The sequence below is a fragment of the Theropithecus gelada genome, chromosome 1 (genome assembly GCF_003255815.1).
Source record: "Theropithecus gelada isolate Dixy chromosome 1, Tgel_1.0, whole genome shotgun sequence".
NCBI classification, from domain to species: domain Eukaryota; kingdom Metazoa; phylum Chordata; class Mammalia; order Primates; family Cercopithecidae; genus Theropithecus; species Theropithecus gelada.
In genome coordinates this window covers 219,873,694-219,889,059 of record NC_037668.1, presented here as the reverse complement: position 1 = coordinate 219,889,059, position 15,366 = coordinate 219,873,694, and the positions used below count along the sequence as shown (strand labels likewise).

The following is a 15,366-nucleotide window of genomic DNA, read 5'->3' as shown; positions in this document are numbered from 1 at the left end:
TTTTTTTTTTGAGACTGAGTCTGGCTCTGTCGCCCAGGCTGGAGTGCAGTGGCCGGATCTCAGCTCACTGCAAGCTCCGCCTCCCGGGTTTACGCCATTCTCCTGCCTCAGCCTCCGGAGTAGCTGGGACCACAGGCGCCCGCCACCTCGCCCAGCTAGTTTTTTGTATTTTTTAGTAGAGATGGGGTTTCACCGTGTTAGCCAGGATAGTCTCGATCTCCTGACCTTGTGATCCGCCCGTCTCAGCCTCCCAAAGTGCTGGGATTACAGGCTTGAGCCACCGCGCCCGGCTTGTTTTTTTTCAAGCAATATATTTAGTGGTCTCTGAAGTAGCTCTGTCAACACTGTCAAATTTGAAATTGTAACTTAAGTATTCTGTACTGTCTTCTCTATTTTAACTTTTATATTAATGCTTAAATGCCTTCTGTTCCAACATAAATGGATTTCGCTTAACAAATATTGTGAGTAATTAGGCTCTTACCAGTTTAAGCTGGCTTCTGCAAGCAAGGAGCACATATCTTCTTCATTAGTTCTCCTAATTGAATTTCAGAAAATGAAATCTTATTATGCCACAAAATAATCGTATCTTATTTGCCTTTTTCCTGAAGCTTCTCAAAAGTTTTTAAGACCCTTTGAAAGGAAAGGAATAGTTTATTTTCTTAAATCCATCTACTCCTCAGCCTCAAGTCTAAGATAACGTCTGAGATACATTGTTTTCAGTTTAGACTCACAAGATATGCACACTCCGGCATGGCAACGGCTGGCTCAACATGCTTGATGATAAAATATGAGAAAAAGGTCCTAATGTCAGTGGAGTCGCGGGAGACAAAAACACCTCCAGTTGGTCAAATCTCTGTTCAGTTTTTCAGAACAATGGATTTAACTACTTTACATTCTTCTGTTAGTATGGAATACAGACAGTCATCTTAATTTGATTATTTTTTTCTCTAGGTAAATGTGTTTTAGTATCCCTGCCTCTGCTGGCTTAGAAAATCTAGCAAAGGCCTGCCACTTGACTTGGCTATAATATCAGACCCAAAGGATCTATTGCCTTCCTCATTTACTTTTACCGCTAGTGAATTTGCAGTCCATTAGAAATGTGGATTTGAGGAGGTAAATGGGCGCCTTTGTTAACTATGAGAAACATTATCTATAGATTACTTTTATTACAATAAAAGTCCTTCTATACTATTTAATTTTGAAAGTTCCCAACAATTTTTATTGTTTCCTCAATAAAAATGGTTTTGCTTTTGTGAGCTGCTATAATTTCTGTAGAACAGCAAAATGTTGTATATGGCTTTTAGACTGCCAGCTGTTATACCTGACTATAAAAAGCTTTCTTCAAGCTTTCTTGTACTGGCTTTTGAAAGACAATCTTCCAAATGTTTGAGAAAGTGTAAAAATTTTATTTCCCTAGAAAGGGAAAGGCAGGAAAATGACCCAATTCTGCCAAAGATAAATGAATCATTTATTATTTCATAAGATAATGTGCTGCTTCAGGTTACTGAATGGGGTTTTCTTTCATCATTCATGGTTTCTACCATACATGTTTTTTAAAAAGATAACTTTTAAAGAGCAAATTTAGGTTCACAGCAAAATTGAGAGGAAGGTACAGAGATTTCTCATATCCCTCCTGCCCTCCTCCCCCACCTCCAACACACAGCCTCCCTTATTCTCAGCATCCTCCACCAGAGTGGGACATTTGTGACAGCTGATGAACCTCCGTGGACTCTTCATTGTCACCGAAGTTCAGTTTATGTCAGCGTTTACTCTTGGTGGTGTACATTCGTGTTTGGACAGATGTATATTGATATGTATTTACCTTTATGGTATTATACAGAGGTGCTCTGTGCCCCACCTGTTCATCTCTCTCTCTCTCCTCTGATCCCTGGCAACCACTGATCTTTTTACTGTTTCCATAATTTTTATCTTTTCCAGAATGCTGTATAATTGGGATCATACAGCCTTTTCACACTGACTTCTTTCATTTGCATTTAAGATTCCTCTGTGCCTTTTCATGGCTTGATAGCATCACTTATTTTTAGTGCTAGATAGTATTCCATTCCGGATGTGCAACAATTTGATTATCCATTCACCTTCTGAAGGCCATCTGGGTTACTTCCAAGTTTGGGGAGTTGTGAGGAAAGCTGCTGTCAGTATCCACATGCAGATTTTTGTGTGGATGTAAGTTTTTAATCCTTTGGGTAAATAACAAGGAGCAAGATTTCTGGATTGTGTGAGGAGTATATTTAGTTCTGTAAGAAATTGCCAAACTGTCTTCTGAAGTGGCTGCACCATTTTGCATTCCCGTCAGCGGTGCCTGAGAGCTCCCGTTATTCCACACCCTTGCCAGCATTCGGTGTTATCAGAGTTCCGGATCTGGCCATTCTAATACGTGTGTACTGGTATCTTCTTGTTATTTTCATTTGCATTTCCCTGATGACGTGCGATGTGGAGCATCTTTTCATACACGTATTTGCCATCTGTGTCCATCATACATTCTTAATGCAAAAACTATCTTTGAGGAACAGCAATGCATTTTAAGGGAGAGAGAGTGGGAGGAAGGAAAGAAGGAAGGAAGGACATTAATGAATTCAAACCACTACCTGTAAAACTAGCTTTTTCTTTTTCATTTCTGCATGTAACTCTATCTGTACTTAGCTATTCCAGGTAGACCATAGCTGTTACAGGTTGACTATATGGAAGAAGGAGGCTAATATTTGTTGAGAATTTCGTATGCCTCTAACGTTATGTTAAGCCCTTCACATCCATTGTTTAATCATCACAAAAGCCCTTTGAGGTAGGTGCAGTTATTATTATTGTTAGTTTTATAGACAGTGTCTCACTGTGTTGCCCAGGATGGACTTGAACTCGGGGCCAAATGATCTTTCTACCACAGCTTCTAGAGTAGCTGGGACCACAGGCAGGTGCTACTGCACCCAGGATAGTTACAGTTACAATCTGCATTTTGCAGTTGAGAAAACTGAGGCCAAGGGAGATCATGTCAGGTCACAGCAGTAGGACAGGACCTGGGACGTGTGACTGTGGAGTGTGTGTTCTTAATCTGTATGCTCAATTGTTGAGTTAAGTAAGGAGAAATTACAAAAGACAAAGGTTTCAGGAACTCTTTGCAACCAGTCCTTAAATGTGAACAGAAGTACCTATTTTCCATATATGTTATGTCCTTTTTTCTTTTTAGTTTACATATATTTATGGGCTACAGAGGGATATTTCGATATATGTATATAATGCATAATGATCACATCAGGGTAATTAGCATATCCATCACCTTGAACATTTATCATTTTTGCCACACATTTTATCTTGTTGATAGTGCACAATTTTCATGGCTTCGCCTCTTGTTATTTCCCCTCATGTATGTAGGTCTGGCGACATCACACGTAGGGAGAACATTTTTACAATGCACATTTGTGAAGGCTTAGAAACTCAGGGGTTACAAACTGAGCTTTGCCACTTAATCTCTGTGTGACCTAGATAAACGGCTTCATACCAAGCCTAGTTTCCTCATCCATAAACCTGTAATACTCAGGCTTATTGGAGTAACATATGAAACAGATGTTATCTAAGTATTTGTTGAATGAATTTTTTCCCCGCCCCCGTCTTGTTGTTTTTCTCCTGCTTCCTGTGAAATAGAAAACGGGTAGCATTGCAGGATGAAATGAGGAGAGGCAGGGAGGAGAGACATAAAATATATTCTTGCTAATTTGCTAGTATCTTTTTTTCCCCTCATCAACTTTATTGAGCAATAATTTAATGCAGTTAAATGAATCTATTTAATTGGATGAATTTTGACGGTTTTATACACCCATGAAACCACAGTCACAATCAAGATATAGAACATTTCCATTACTTCCAAAATATTTCTGTGCCACTTTTTTCTTTACTATTTCCTTATTGTAGTAAAATATATATATCATGAAATTTTCCATTATGACCACTTTTAGGTGTACAATCCAGTAGCATTAAGTGCATTTATGTTGTTCTGCCACCATTACCACTGTCCATCTCCAGAACTTTCTTTTTCATCCTAAACCGAAACTTTGAACCCATTGAATGATAACTCCCCATTCCCCTTTTGCGCCAGCCTCTGGCAACCACCATTCTACTTCCAGTCTCTCTGATTTTGACAGTTCTAGGTACTTCTATAGGTTGAATCATACAATATTTGTCCTTTTGTGTCTAACTTCTTTAATTTAGCATAATGTCTTCAAAGTTCATCAGTATTATAGTATTGATCAGAATTCCCTTCCTTTTTAAGGCTGAATAATACTGCATTGTATGTATATACCACATTTTATTTATCCATTCATCTGTTGATGGAAATTTGGGTTATTTCCACCTTCTGGCCATTGCGAACAGTGCTGTAGCAAGCAAAGGTGTGCCAATACCTATTTGAATCTGTGCTTTCAGTTCTTCAGGTTATATACCCAGAAGTGGAATTGCTGGATCACGTAGTAATTTTCTTTTAAAATTTCTTCTTGTCTTCTTTTATTTTTAAAGACTAGGTCTTGCTATGTTGCCTAGGCTGGCTTTGAACTCCTGGGCTCAAATGATTCTCCGACCTCAGCCTGCAGAGTAGGAGTAGCTGGGACTGTAGATGTGCCACTGCACCCAGCTTATATTTAGTTTTTTAAGGAGCTGCCAGACTGTTTTCCACAAAGCTGCACCATTTTACATTCCTACCAGTAACGCACAAGGCTTCCAATTTCTCTACATCCTTGCCAACACTTTTTTTTTGGGGGGGGGGGACGGAGTCTCACTCTGTCTCCCAGGCTGGACTGCAGTGGCGTGATCTTGGCTCACTGCAAACTCCACCTCCCGGGTTCACGCCATTCTCCTGCCTCAGCCTCCTGAGTAGCTGGGACTACAGGCACCACCACCACGCCCGGCTAATTTTTTGTATTTTTTAGTAGAGACGGGGTTTCACCGTGTTAGCCAGGATGGTCTCGATCTCCTGACCTCGTGATCCGCCCGTCTTGGCCTCCCAAAGTGCTGGGATTACAGGCGTGAGCCACCGCGCCCGGCTTGTTCTTTTTTTTTAATAATACCCATCCTAATGAGTGTTAAAGTGGTATTTTGTCATGGTTTTGAATTTGCATTTTCCTAATGATTACTAATGTTAAGCATCTTTTTATGTGCATAAAAATGGCCATCTATATATCTTCTTTGTACCTGGACCCTTTTTCAGTCTATCCCTCACCCCCGAGCCCCAGCTGATTAGTGATCTCCTTTTTGTCACTGTACATCAACTTGCATTTTACATAAAGTGAAATCGATATGTACCCTTACATCCAACTGTTTTTGCTTCACATAATGGTGTTGAGATGTATTCGTATCATTGGACCTATCAGTAACTCATTCCTTTTTGTTGGTGAATAGTGTTATGTTGTATAGACATACCACATTTTATTTATCCATTAACCTCCTGATGGACATTTACTGTGAACATTCATGTACAAATCTTGGTATGACATACGTTTTTCTTAGGAAAATATCTATGGTCACAGTGGCTAGGTTATACGGTTAGTATTATGTCTAACTATATAAAAAACTACAAGACTGCTTTCTGAAGTAGTCGTAACATTTCATGTTCCCGTGTATATGAGAGTTAGTTGCTCGGCATCATCACCAAAACCTACCATTGTCAGTCTTTTTAATTCCAGCCGTTCTAATACGTGCTCAGCTCAGTGGCAGTTCATTGTGTTTTTAATTCCAATTTCTAATTAGTTAATGCTACTGCTCATCTTTTTAGTACTTTTTTTTTGCCATTTGTATATTTTCTTTTGAGAAGTATTTGTTCAATCTTTTGCCTATATTATTTTGGGTTGTTTTCATGTTGTTGAGTTGTAAGAGTTCTTTGTATGACATGGATACAAGTCCTTGGTCAGATATGCATTGCAAATATTATCTCCTTACTTGTGACTTGTCTTTTTGTTTTCTTAATGGCGTCTTTTGAAGAGCCAAAGTTTTTAATTTTAATAAAGTTCATTTGATCAAGTTTTACTTTTATAGTTTGTGTTTTCTTCTTTTATTTAAGAAATCTTTTCTTATGAAAAGTCACAAACATTTTCCTCTAGGAGTTTTCTAGTTTAGCATTTACATTTCAATTTATAATCTTTTTTTTTTTTTTTTTTTTTTCCCCATAGAGATAGAATCTCACTACATTATAGAGGCTGGATTCAAACGCCCAGGCTAAAGCGATCCTCCTGTCTCAGCCTCTCGAGTAGCAGGAACACAGGCATATGCCACCATGCCCAACTATAATCCATTTTTATTTAACTTTTGAATATGTTAGGAGATAAGAGTTGACTTGATTTTCCACACAAATGTACAGTTGATCCTGCATCATTTTTTTGAAGAGACTTTCCTTTCTCCATCAAATTGCCTTTTCATCTTTGTTGGAGATCAATTGCCCATATTTGTATAGGCCTGTTTCTAGCCTCACTATTCTATCCTTGCATCAGTACCACACCATTCTCATCAGTATAGTTTTTTAGTAAATCTTGAAATCAGGTAGTATATGCCCTCTAACTTTTTTTTTCTCTTTTTAAAATTAATTTGGCTATTTTCACTTGCCTTTTCATAAACATTTTATAATCAGCTTGTTAGCTTTTTTAAAAGCCTCCTATTTTGATTGAAATGGTATGAAATGTAGATCACTTATGGGAGATTTGACATCTTAATATTGAGTCATGAACATGGTATATTCCTTTATTTTTTTTAAATTTTTGTTTTTAAGACGAGGTCTCGCTTTGACCTCTAGGACTCAAGCAATCCTCCCATCTCAGCCTCCCCAGTAGCTGGGACTATAGGTGCATACCACCGTGCCCGGCTAATTATTATTATTTTTATTATTTAGAGATGGGATCTTGCCATGTTGCCCAGACTGGTCTTCAACTCCTGGGCTCCAGCGATCCTCCTGCCTCAGCCTCACAAAGTACTGAGATTATAGGTGTGAGCCACTGAGCCCGGCCCTTTCATTTATTTAGAGATCTTATTTAGTTTATCCCGAATGTGCTTGTCTGTTTTGATTGTGATTTAATGTATGGAACGCCTATTCTAGGACAGGCAAGGTACAAAGTGCCTTATACTTAATCCCCCATAATTACTTCCTGAATATGGATTGTTCCCCCATAATTACTTCCTGAATATGGAGTGTTCGGATGTCATAACCGCACCTGAGAGTTACAGAGCTGGGATTCAAAGGAGATCTGCTCAATCCAAAGGCCATGCTCTTAGTCTCTAGTAGTCAGGATAACACATTTGGGAATTCTGTAGATAAATATTTGAAGACATTTTTTAGCAATTGTTGCATGCCTGTTTCTCACCTCCTGTCTCCGTCAACCAAAGATAAACATATAAATTATATGAGTGGATAGCTGTATTTGTGGATGAATGGATTCGTCTTTAATTCACCGTCTCAAACTCACAGCGGACTTACTTACTGTTAGAAAATCATGTTAGGATTATCTTTGAAATGCATTTTAATTAGCCTTGGTTTTTTTTTTTTTTCCCTCTTGTCTGTCTCATCTAGATACCTACCATCAAGCATAAAGTACATCTTGTACTATCAGCGTCACACAGGAAATCATTAGCATTCCCCAGAGTTGTCTGATGGCATGCCATCCCACTGATGTGTTGGTTACCTGACTCCATCATCGTTCCCTGCATCTCTGAGGAGGTCTAAGAATGTGGCCTACTTGGATGTCACTTGTTAAAAGTTGTCTGGAACTTTAATTCTGCCTAATGTTTTTTCCTTCCTTTAAAAGACGGGAAACATGAATGGGCTGTTTTATAACCCCCTTTCAATCCTCTGATCTTCAGAGAGAAAAATGTTAAAAGGGATGATGCAGCTGTTTTATGTTGCAGTTTATAATCTAATTAAGTGCATTTTATCCAGATCATTATGGACTTCATTAGAGCTGGACTTTTTGTAAGAAAGATGATGAGTTAGATTTATGCAGAATCATTTGGGTATTTTAAATGTTGTGATCATGCCAGCAGTGCCTGATGAAAAAAAAATTCAAATCTGCCCATCTGATTTAGTTGGTCATTTAATTTTGGAAGGCTCTTGCTTCCAATTTTGCTCACTTTTTTTTTTTGTGAGCTACAGTTTCAGAATGATTAATAAGAGAAGTTTGTTGTTTGGGGAGAGCACCATTTGGGAATGATTCATAGCCTTTTCAGTAGCCTAGATAGTATTTGAACATTCGGATGCATATGGGAAATAAAACATCTAATGCAATTGGCATAATCTAGGTCAAAAAGAAATGAAATTAAATTTTTCTTGTTTTTTTTTTTTTTTGTACTGCAGAAGAAATTAATTTTATGGCCTACAGTTTAATTGCCAATTTTTTCTGGTATCAGGGATAAGCATTTAAGCTAGAAATTGATCGGAAAAGGGAAAGTGACTCGTGTTAGTCTTAGTTACATTATTTGAATGTAAATATTCAAGAGTATTTTTACTCTGTTTTAGATATGAGGACCAACTTCTGTGTTACTCCCTAGTCTATTATATTAAAAAATAAGTTAGTATTGGCCGGGTGAGGTGGCTCATGTCTATAATCCCAGCACTTTCAGAAGCCAAGGCTGGTGGATTGCTTGAGCCCAGGAGTTCGAGACCGTCCTGTGCAATGTGGTGAAACCCTGTCTCTGCAAAACATACAAAAATTAACTGGGTATAGTGATAGACACCTGTGGTCCCAGCTACTCGGGAGGTTGAGGTGATGAGCCTGGGAGGTCGAGGCTGCAGTGAACTGTGACTGCGCCATTATACTCCAGCCTGGGTGGCGGAGTGAGACCTTGTCTCAAAAAAAAAAAAAAAAGGAAAAAGAAAAAAAAGAAGTTAATATTAAGCTCTGCTTAACAAACATCTCATCTTTCCAAAGAATAGTACTTGGTGTGTCGTCATCTTCATAATTTCATATTTTCTGAATCAAGGTGTGTCTGTAGCCTTGAATTTGCCCATCCTTTTCCCTCTCGTCATATGATCCTAATAACATTCACAGCTTATCCCCACTTGGATAATGTTTTCAATCAGTTTAATATTGGTCCCAAGCAATCCTGAATTGTTACTCAGTAAGGGACAATATTAAAATGTAATTTGATAGTTACTATTTAGTTGGAACATTGGTTTTGCCTGACTCCTTTAAGCCATGAAACGGACACCTGTTTCACCACCTCCCAGCTTGTTTACATATGTGTGTGCACCTGCATAATCAGACAAACACACTCTACAACTGGTACAACACAACAGAAATCTTCCGGCAGTCTCAGTGTTCACCATTTTAGTTCTAACCTGCTTACAAAGACCCAATTGGTTATCTTCATACCCCTTAGTTTCTCATCTTCATCATGTCTGGCCTAGAAATTCCTTTTACTTTTTATGGCCTCACCATTTATGTTGGACCTGACACTTAGAACCTCTTCTTCCTTTATATACCTTCGCTTTCTTCCGCAACAGTGATTGAGATTGTTCCTCTAAGTAAACTACCTTATGTCATTCTAGGTGAAAAACCACCCAGTTTGGCTTGACTTTGAGACCCTCATCTTTTGCTCATCCTTTCATGGATGATGCCCTACTCTGTCTTGTAGCTGTGTCTTAAGAAATACGTTGTACATTGAGTCTCTCTGAATTCATAATTGGGTAAAATTATCTCTGTGAGCTATTTTTGTGTGTATTGCACTGGGCTACCTGGCTGGAATTATCTTGGGACTACTACTTCAGGGTTTTTGCATGATCCTCCTAATTAGAGAAAGAAAGAAAAATTCTAGACTGTGAATCTAATGAAAGTCTATATGGAACCTCTGATCTTTCATTTCAAAGTGAAAAGAACATTAGCTTGTAGTTTATGGCCCTAACCTCTATGCATTTTGTGAAAGGCTGTTCATTGGTTACATTAATGCATTCACTACTTGCTTTCAGACTAATACTAAATGGTACTACTTTTTGATATTATAGTCAACTTCTGTTTGCCTTTGTTCAGTATTTACTACTTCTATCGAAAAATGTGTATATTTTATCTTGGTGGAAACCACTGTTTCTTAGTGGGCTGTTTAAGTGGTAAGTAATGATTGAAACATTCAGATGGGTTATGCAGCGTGTACTCCCTTCGAGGGCTTGTGAACCACTGAGTAGGTGTGGGAGGAATCTCATAAGCTGACTGAAGTATTAGAAAATGATAATTTACAATGTGTTTTTATATTTTCCACTCATTTTACTTGAAATGCTAGTTTGTTTTTCAGTTACAGGCAGAAGCCTAGCCTAGCTGAACTGGCACAGCTCAGTTGACATGAGTTAAATACATACTATGTGTTTTGTGTTTAAAACACATAGTATGTATTTAACGACTCTGTTTTTTGTGAGGTGGCTTCAATAAATCTTCCGCTTGCAGAGTCTAAGAAGCACAGAGTTGCTTGTTGTCAGGATACTTGTGGCCTGCACCTAGAACTGGGCTTTTGAAGGATCTCAGGGTCAGGCTCATGCTCACACTTGCTCCTCCCCTCAAAATACCTCCAACCCTGTTTTCCTTGTTTCTCAGTCTCTTAGGGCATCTGTACATGATGCTGCATGCCTGCTATGGTCTCCTTTTACTAAGAACTAGCCAAATCCCCTCATCGTTTGCCACAGTCCGAACCCAATCTCGCTTCCTTAATTAATAACTATCGCCTCCCGTTTGGACAAAAACCATCCCAGGTGGGCAATGTCTTGGTTTGTTCAGGCAATAGTAAGTGAGATAAGATCTGTTATCTTGACAAAAAAGGAATCCCAAAACAGACATTACTTCGTGACTTAATTTTCTTGAAATTGATTGTAAGAACACATTTTTTTTTTTTGCTTTAAATACTTCATCTCATTTGAGCCTTGCAGTAACCTTGTGAAGTCGGTATCATTATCCCTGTTTGCTGTTGAGGAAACTGGGGTCCAGAGAACTTAAGGAGGCTGCTGAAGCTCACAAGGTTGGGAAGTGGTGAAGCCCACACTTGGAATGTGCTGTCTGGCTCCCAGCCTCTAGAGCCCTTAATACTGTATACTATATTACAGCTCATTGCAGGAAAATACGGTTTTTTTTGCATAATGTATACATTATGTTCTGTAGAATGGCTGTAATGTGATATATTCAGTCATGCCCCCTTTAATGGACCCAGTATTTTTGCTTTTTTGTCACTAAAATATGGCTGCAGTAGACATTCTAGTGTATACAGCTTTGCACAATGGCCCTTTTATTTTGATTGAAAAGACTCTTCAAAGTAGAATTTTCTTTTCTTCAAGGCCATGTGAATTTTATATTCTAGAAGGTGTTGCCAGATTTCCCCAAGAAATATTGTTTGTAATGGATTATAATTTCACCCGCAATGTATCTTATCAATGAAATGCTTGAAATGAAATGTTTTTCCAATCTACTGGGTAAATAGTGTTAACTAATGTGAGTTTGCATTTTCTTGAGGTCGAAGACCATTTTATATACTGACTGGTTATTTGCAATTCCTTTTTTGTGATTCACGTGTACTACTCATTTTTTCATTTTCATATTGAATTTTTGGTCTTTTCCTTATTGATTTATAGGTGTTCTTTGTGACATCAACACTTTGTTCAACATTTTATGGATATTTTCACTAGGATGTCACTTGTCTCTTGACTTTAGTTACTAACACATTTTACATTTTTTACACTGGAATATGACTCTGTAGGTTCTTTTAAAAAAATGCCATGTGGGTTTCCTGGCTTGGGTATCTTTGCTTGTATCAAAGCTATACATTATTTTCACATTTTTTTTCCTTCCGAGACAGGCTCTCACTCTGTTGCCAGGCTGGACTACAGTGGTAGGACCATGGATTACGGCAGCCTTGACCTCCATGGACTCAGGCAATCCTCCTATTTCAGGCTCCTGAGTAGTTAGAATTATAGGCTCAAACTGCCATTCCTGGCTAATTTTTTTGTGTTTTTTGTAGAGATGGAGTTTTGTCATGTTGCCCAGGCTGATCTTGAACTCATAGGCTCAAATGATCCACTCACCTCAGCCTCCCAAAGTGCTGGGATTACAGGCATGAGCCACCGTGCCCAGGCTGTTGAATAATTTTTAAGATTGAAACATTTAGTCTATCTAGAAATTATTTTGTGTATGGTTTGAAGTAATACAATCCAGCTTGCTTTCTTCCACAGGTGGAGATGCACTTATGCCAATGCCTTTTTATTATAGAAATGATTCTTTTCCCCACTCAATTGAGAAGTCACAATTGAATGACTTAACACTTGGTTTAAAGTTGTCATACACTTGGGTTTTTTCTGTGCTATCTGGTTAGTTGTTCAACTTTTCTGTCCCTGTTCTAGAATCATTCTCTTTTCTTTTCTTTTTCCCTATAGTGTGTAGTAAGTTTGGTATCTGGCAAGACAATTCCTCTCCCACTATTCTTTTGCAGACTTTTCTTTACTGTTCTGTATGGACGTTATTGCAAATGAACTTTAAACTTACTTTACCAAGTTCAAGAAGAAAAGATACCACTGGCTTCTAATTGGAATATGTGGAATTAAATGTATGTATTAAGTTTAGAAAGCATGGCATTTTAAGAGAGTAGCCTCCTCTTCAGGAACATATGTTTATCTTTTTGTTCATATGATATTTTATATCTTTCAGTAATATTTTCTATTTGTTATATAGAGTTTATATATATTTTGTTGTTAAATTTATCCTATGTTGCATTTGATATAAGTTGCTACTTTTAATAAAATATTTTTCATTTGATTTTATAGCTACTTATCTCTGGTACAGATAAAACTAATGATTTCTTTGTATATTTGTCTTACATCTTTGTATCTAAGTACATTCTCTTATTAGAGTTGGATTTTTTATTAAAGTTGGATTTTCAAACTGTGTAATCTTATCTGTAAGTAAAGATGACTTTCTACATATATGTATATAAAATTTCTTCTTACACCAGCCAAAATATTGAAAGCAATATATAGATATACATATTTTTATTATACTTTAAATTCTAGGGTACATGTGCACAACGTGCAAGTTTGTTCGATATGCTGCACCCACTAACTCGTCATTTACATTAGGTCAATGCTATCGTTACCCCCTCTCCCCACCCCACGACAGGCCCCCATGTGTGACATTCCCCACCCTGTGTCCAGGTGTTCTCATTGTTCAATTCCCACCTATGAGTGAGAACATGTGGTGTTTGGTTTTCTGTCCTTGCAATAGTTTGCTCAGAATGATGGTTTCCAGCTTCATCCATGTCCCTACAAAGGACATGAAGTCATCCTTTTTTATGGCTGCATAGTATTCCATGTTGTATATGTGCCACATTTTCTTAATCCAGTCTGTCATTGATGGACATTTGGGTTGATTCCAAGTCTTTGCTATTGTGAACAGTGCTGCAGTAAACATACGTGTGCCTATGTCTTTAGAGCAGCATGATTTATAATCCTTTGGGTATATACCCAGTAATGGGATGGCTGGGTCAAATGGTATTTCTAGTTCTAGATCCTTGAGGAATCGCCACACTGTTTTCCACAATGGTTGAACTAATTTGCAGTCCCACCAACAGTGTGAAAGTGTTCCTATTTCTCCACGTCCTCTCCAGCACCTGTTGTTTCCTGACTTTTTAATGATCGCCATTCTAACTGGTGTGAGATGGTATCTCATTGTGGTTTTGATTTGCATTTCTCTGATGGCAAGTGATGATGAGCATTTTTTCATGTGTCTGTTGGCTGCATAAATGTCTTCTTTTGAGAAGTGTCTGTTCATATCCTTCGCCCACTTTTTGATGGGGTTGTTTGATTTTTTCTTGTAAATTTGTTTAAGTTCCTTGTAGATTCTGGATATTAGCCCTTTGTCAGATGAATAGATTGCAAAAATTTTCTTCCATTCTTTAGGTTGCCTGTTCACTCTGATGGTAGTTTCTTTTGCTGTGCAGAAGCCTTTTAGTTTAATTATATCCCATTTGTCAACTTTGGTTTTTGTTGCCATTGCTTTTGGTATTTTAGACATGAAGTCCTTGCCCATGCCTATGTCCTGAATGGTATTGCCTAGGTTTTCTTCTAGGGTTTTTATGGTTTTAGGTCTCACATTTAAATCTTTAATCCATCTTGACTTAATTTTTGTATAAGGTGTAAGGAAGGGATCCAGTTTCAGCTTTCTACGTATGGCTAGCCAGTTTTCCCAGCACCATTTATTAAATAGGGAATCCTTTCCCCATTTCTTGTTTTTGTCAGGTTTGTCAAAGATCAGATGGTTGTAGATGTGTGGCATTATTTCTGAGGGTTCTGTTCTGTTCCGTTGGTCTATATCTCTGTTTTGGTACCAGTACCATGCTGTTTTGGTTACTGTAGCCTTGTAGTATAGTTTGAAGTCAGGTAGCATATGCCTCCAGCTTTGTTCTTTTGGCTTAGGATTGTCTTGGCAATGCGGGCTCTTTTTTGGTTCCACATGAACTTTAAAGTAGTTTTTTCCAATTCTGTGAAGAAAATCATTGGTAGCTTAATGGGGGTGGCATTGAATCTATGAATTACCTTGGGCAGTATGGCCATTTTCATGATATTGATTCTTCCTATCCATGATCTGGAATGATCTTTCATTTGTTCGTGTCCTCTTTTATTTCGTTGAGCAGTGATTTGTAGTTCTCCTTGAAGAGGTCCTTCACATCCCTTGTAAGTTTGATTCCTAGGTATTTTATTCTCTTAAAGCAATATTTTAAAAAGAGTCAATAATAGTTATCCTAGTCCAGTTTGTCATTTTAATAAAAAATGGCTTTAATACTTCACCACTTAGCATTAAGTTTGCTATTGAATTTTGCTGAATTGTTCTTATCATGTTTAAGTCATTTTTACCTTTCCTATTTAAGTATTTTTAATAGACTTATTTATTGACCTAATTTGTTGTACACCTATACATATGGGACCTCATTACCTCTCTTTTGCAGCCTTGATCAAAATAAAGAGTTCTGGTAAAACTGCTAACTGGGCTGGAAATCAGTTTGTAACTATTTTTTTCTCAGTGACCAGTGACCTCTAGGATCTCTGCCAAGCATGAGACAGAGCCTGACTGATGTATATTAGTTCTGGTTTTATGTACCTACAAAATTTCTTCCCCAAACAACCCATTTATTATACTGGCAATTTCTTATACTGGCATCATTATTAACCACTGTGCACATTTCTCTGAAGGTAAAATAGACATCATACAATATCTCCATTTTACATGCGTTCTCATGTTTACTGTATGAACAACTGTGGATCTTACCCAGAACATGTTATTTTGGTGTGTATGGACATGGACTTGTTTAAACTATTTTCTATAAATTGAACCAGGCATCACTGTAATTTGCACTGAGAACTAA

At 37.8% G+C, this 15,366-nt stretch overlaps 1 protein-coding gene across 2 annotated transcripts in view; it reads left to right on the top strand.

The window, feature by feature from the left end:
* Positions 1–15,366, top strand: part of SMYD3 (SET and MYND domain containing 3) — a 743,226-nt gene that overhangs the window by 431,699 nt on the left and 296,161 nt on the right. Inside the window, exon 6 of one of the 2 annotated variants that reach the window (XM_025385504.1) lies at positions 6,881–6,958. The exons of the other annotated variant lie outside the window; for it this stretch is intronic. Within the exon in view, the coding sequence (XP_025241289.1) occupies positions 6,881–6,958 (78 nt within the window). The remainder of the gene's footprint in view (positions 1–6,880; positions 6,959–15,366) is intronic. 2 annotated transcript variants of the gene reach the window in all.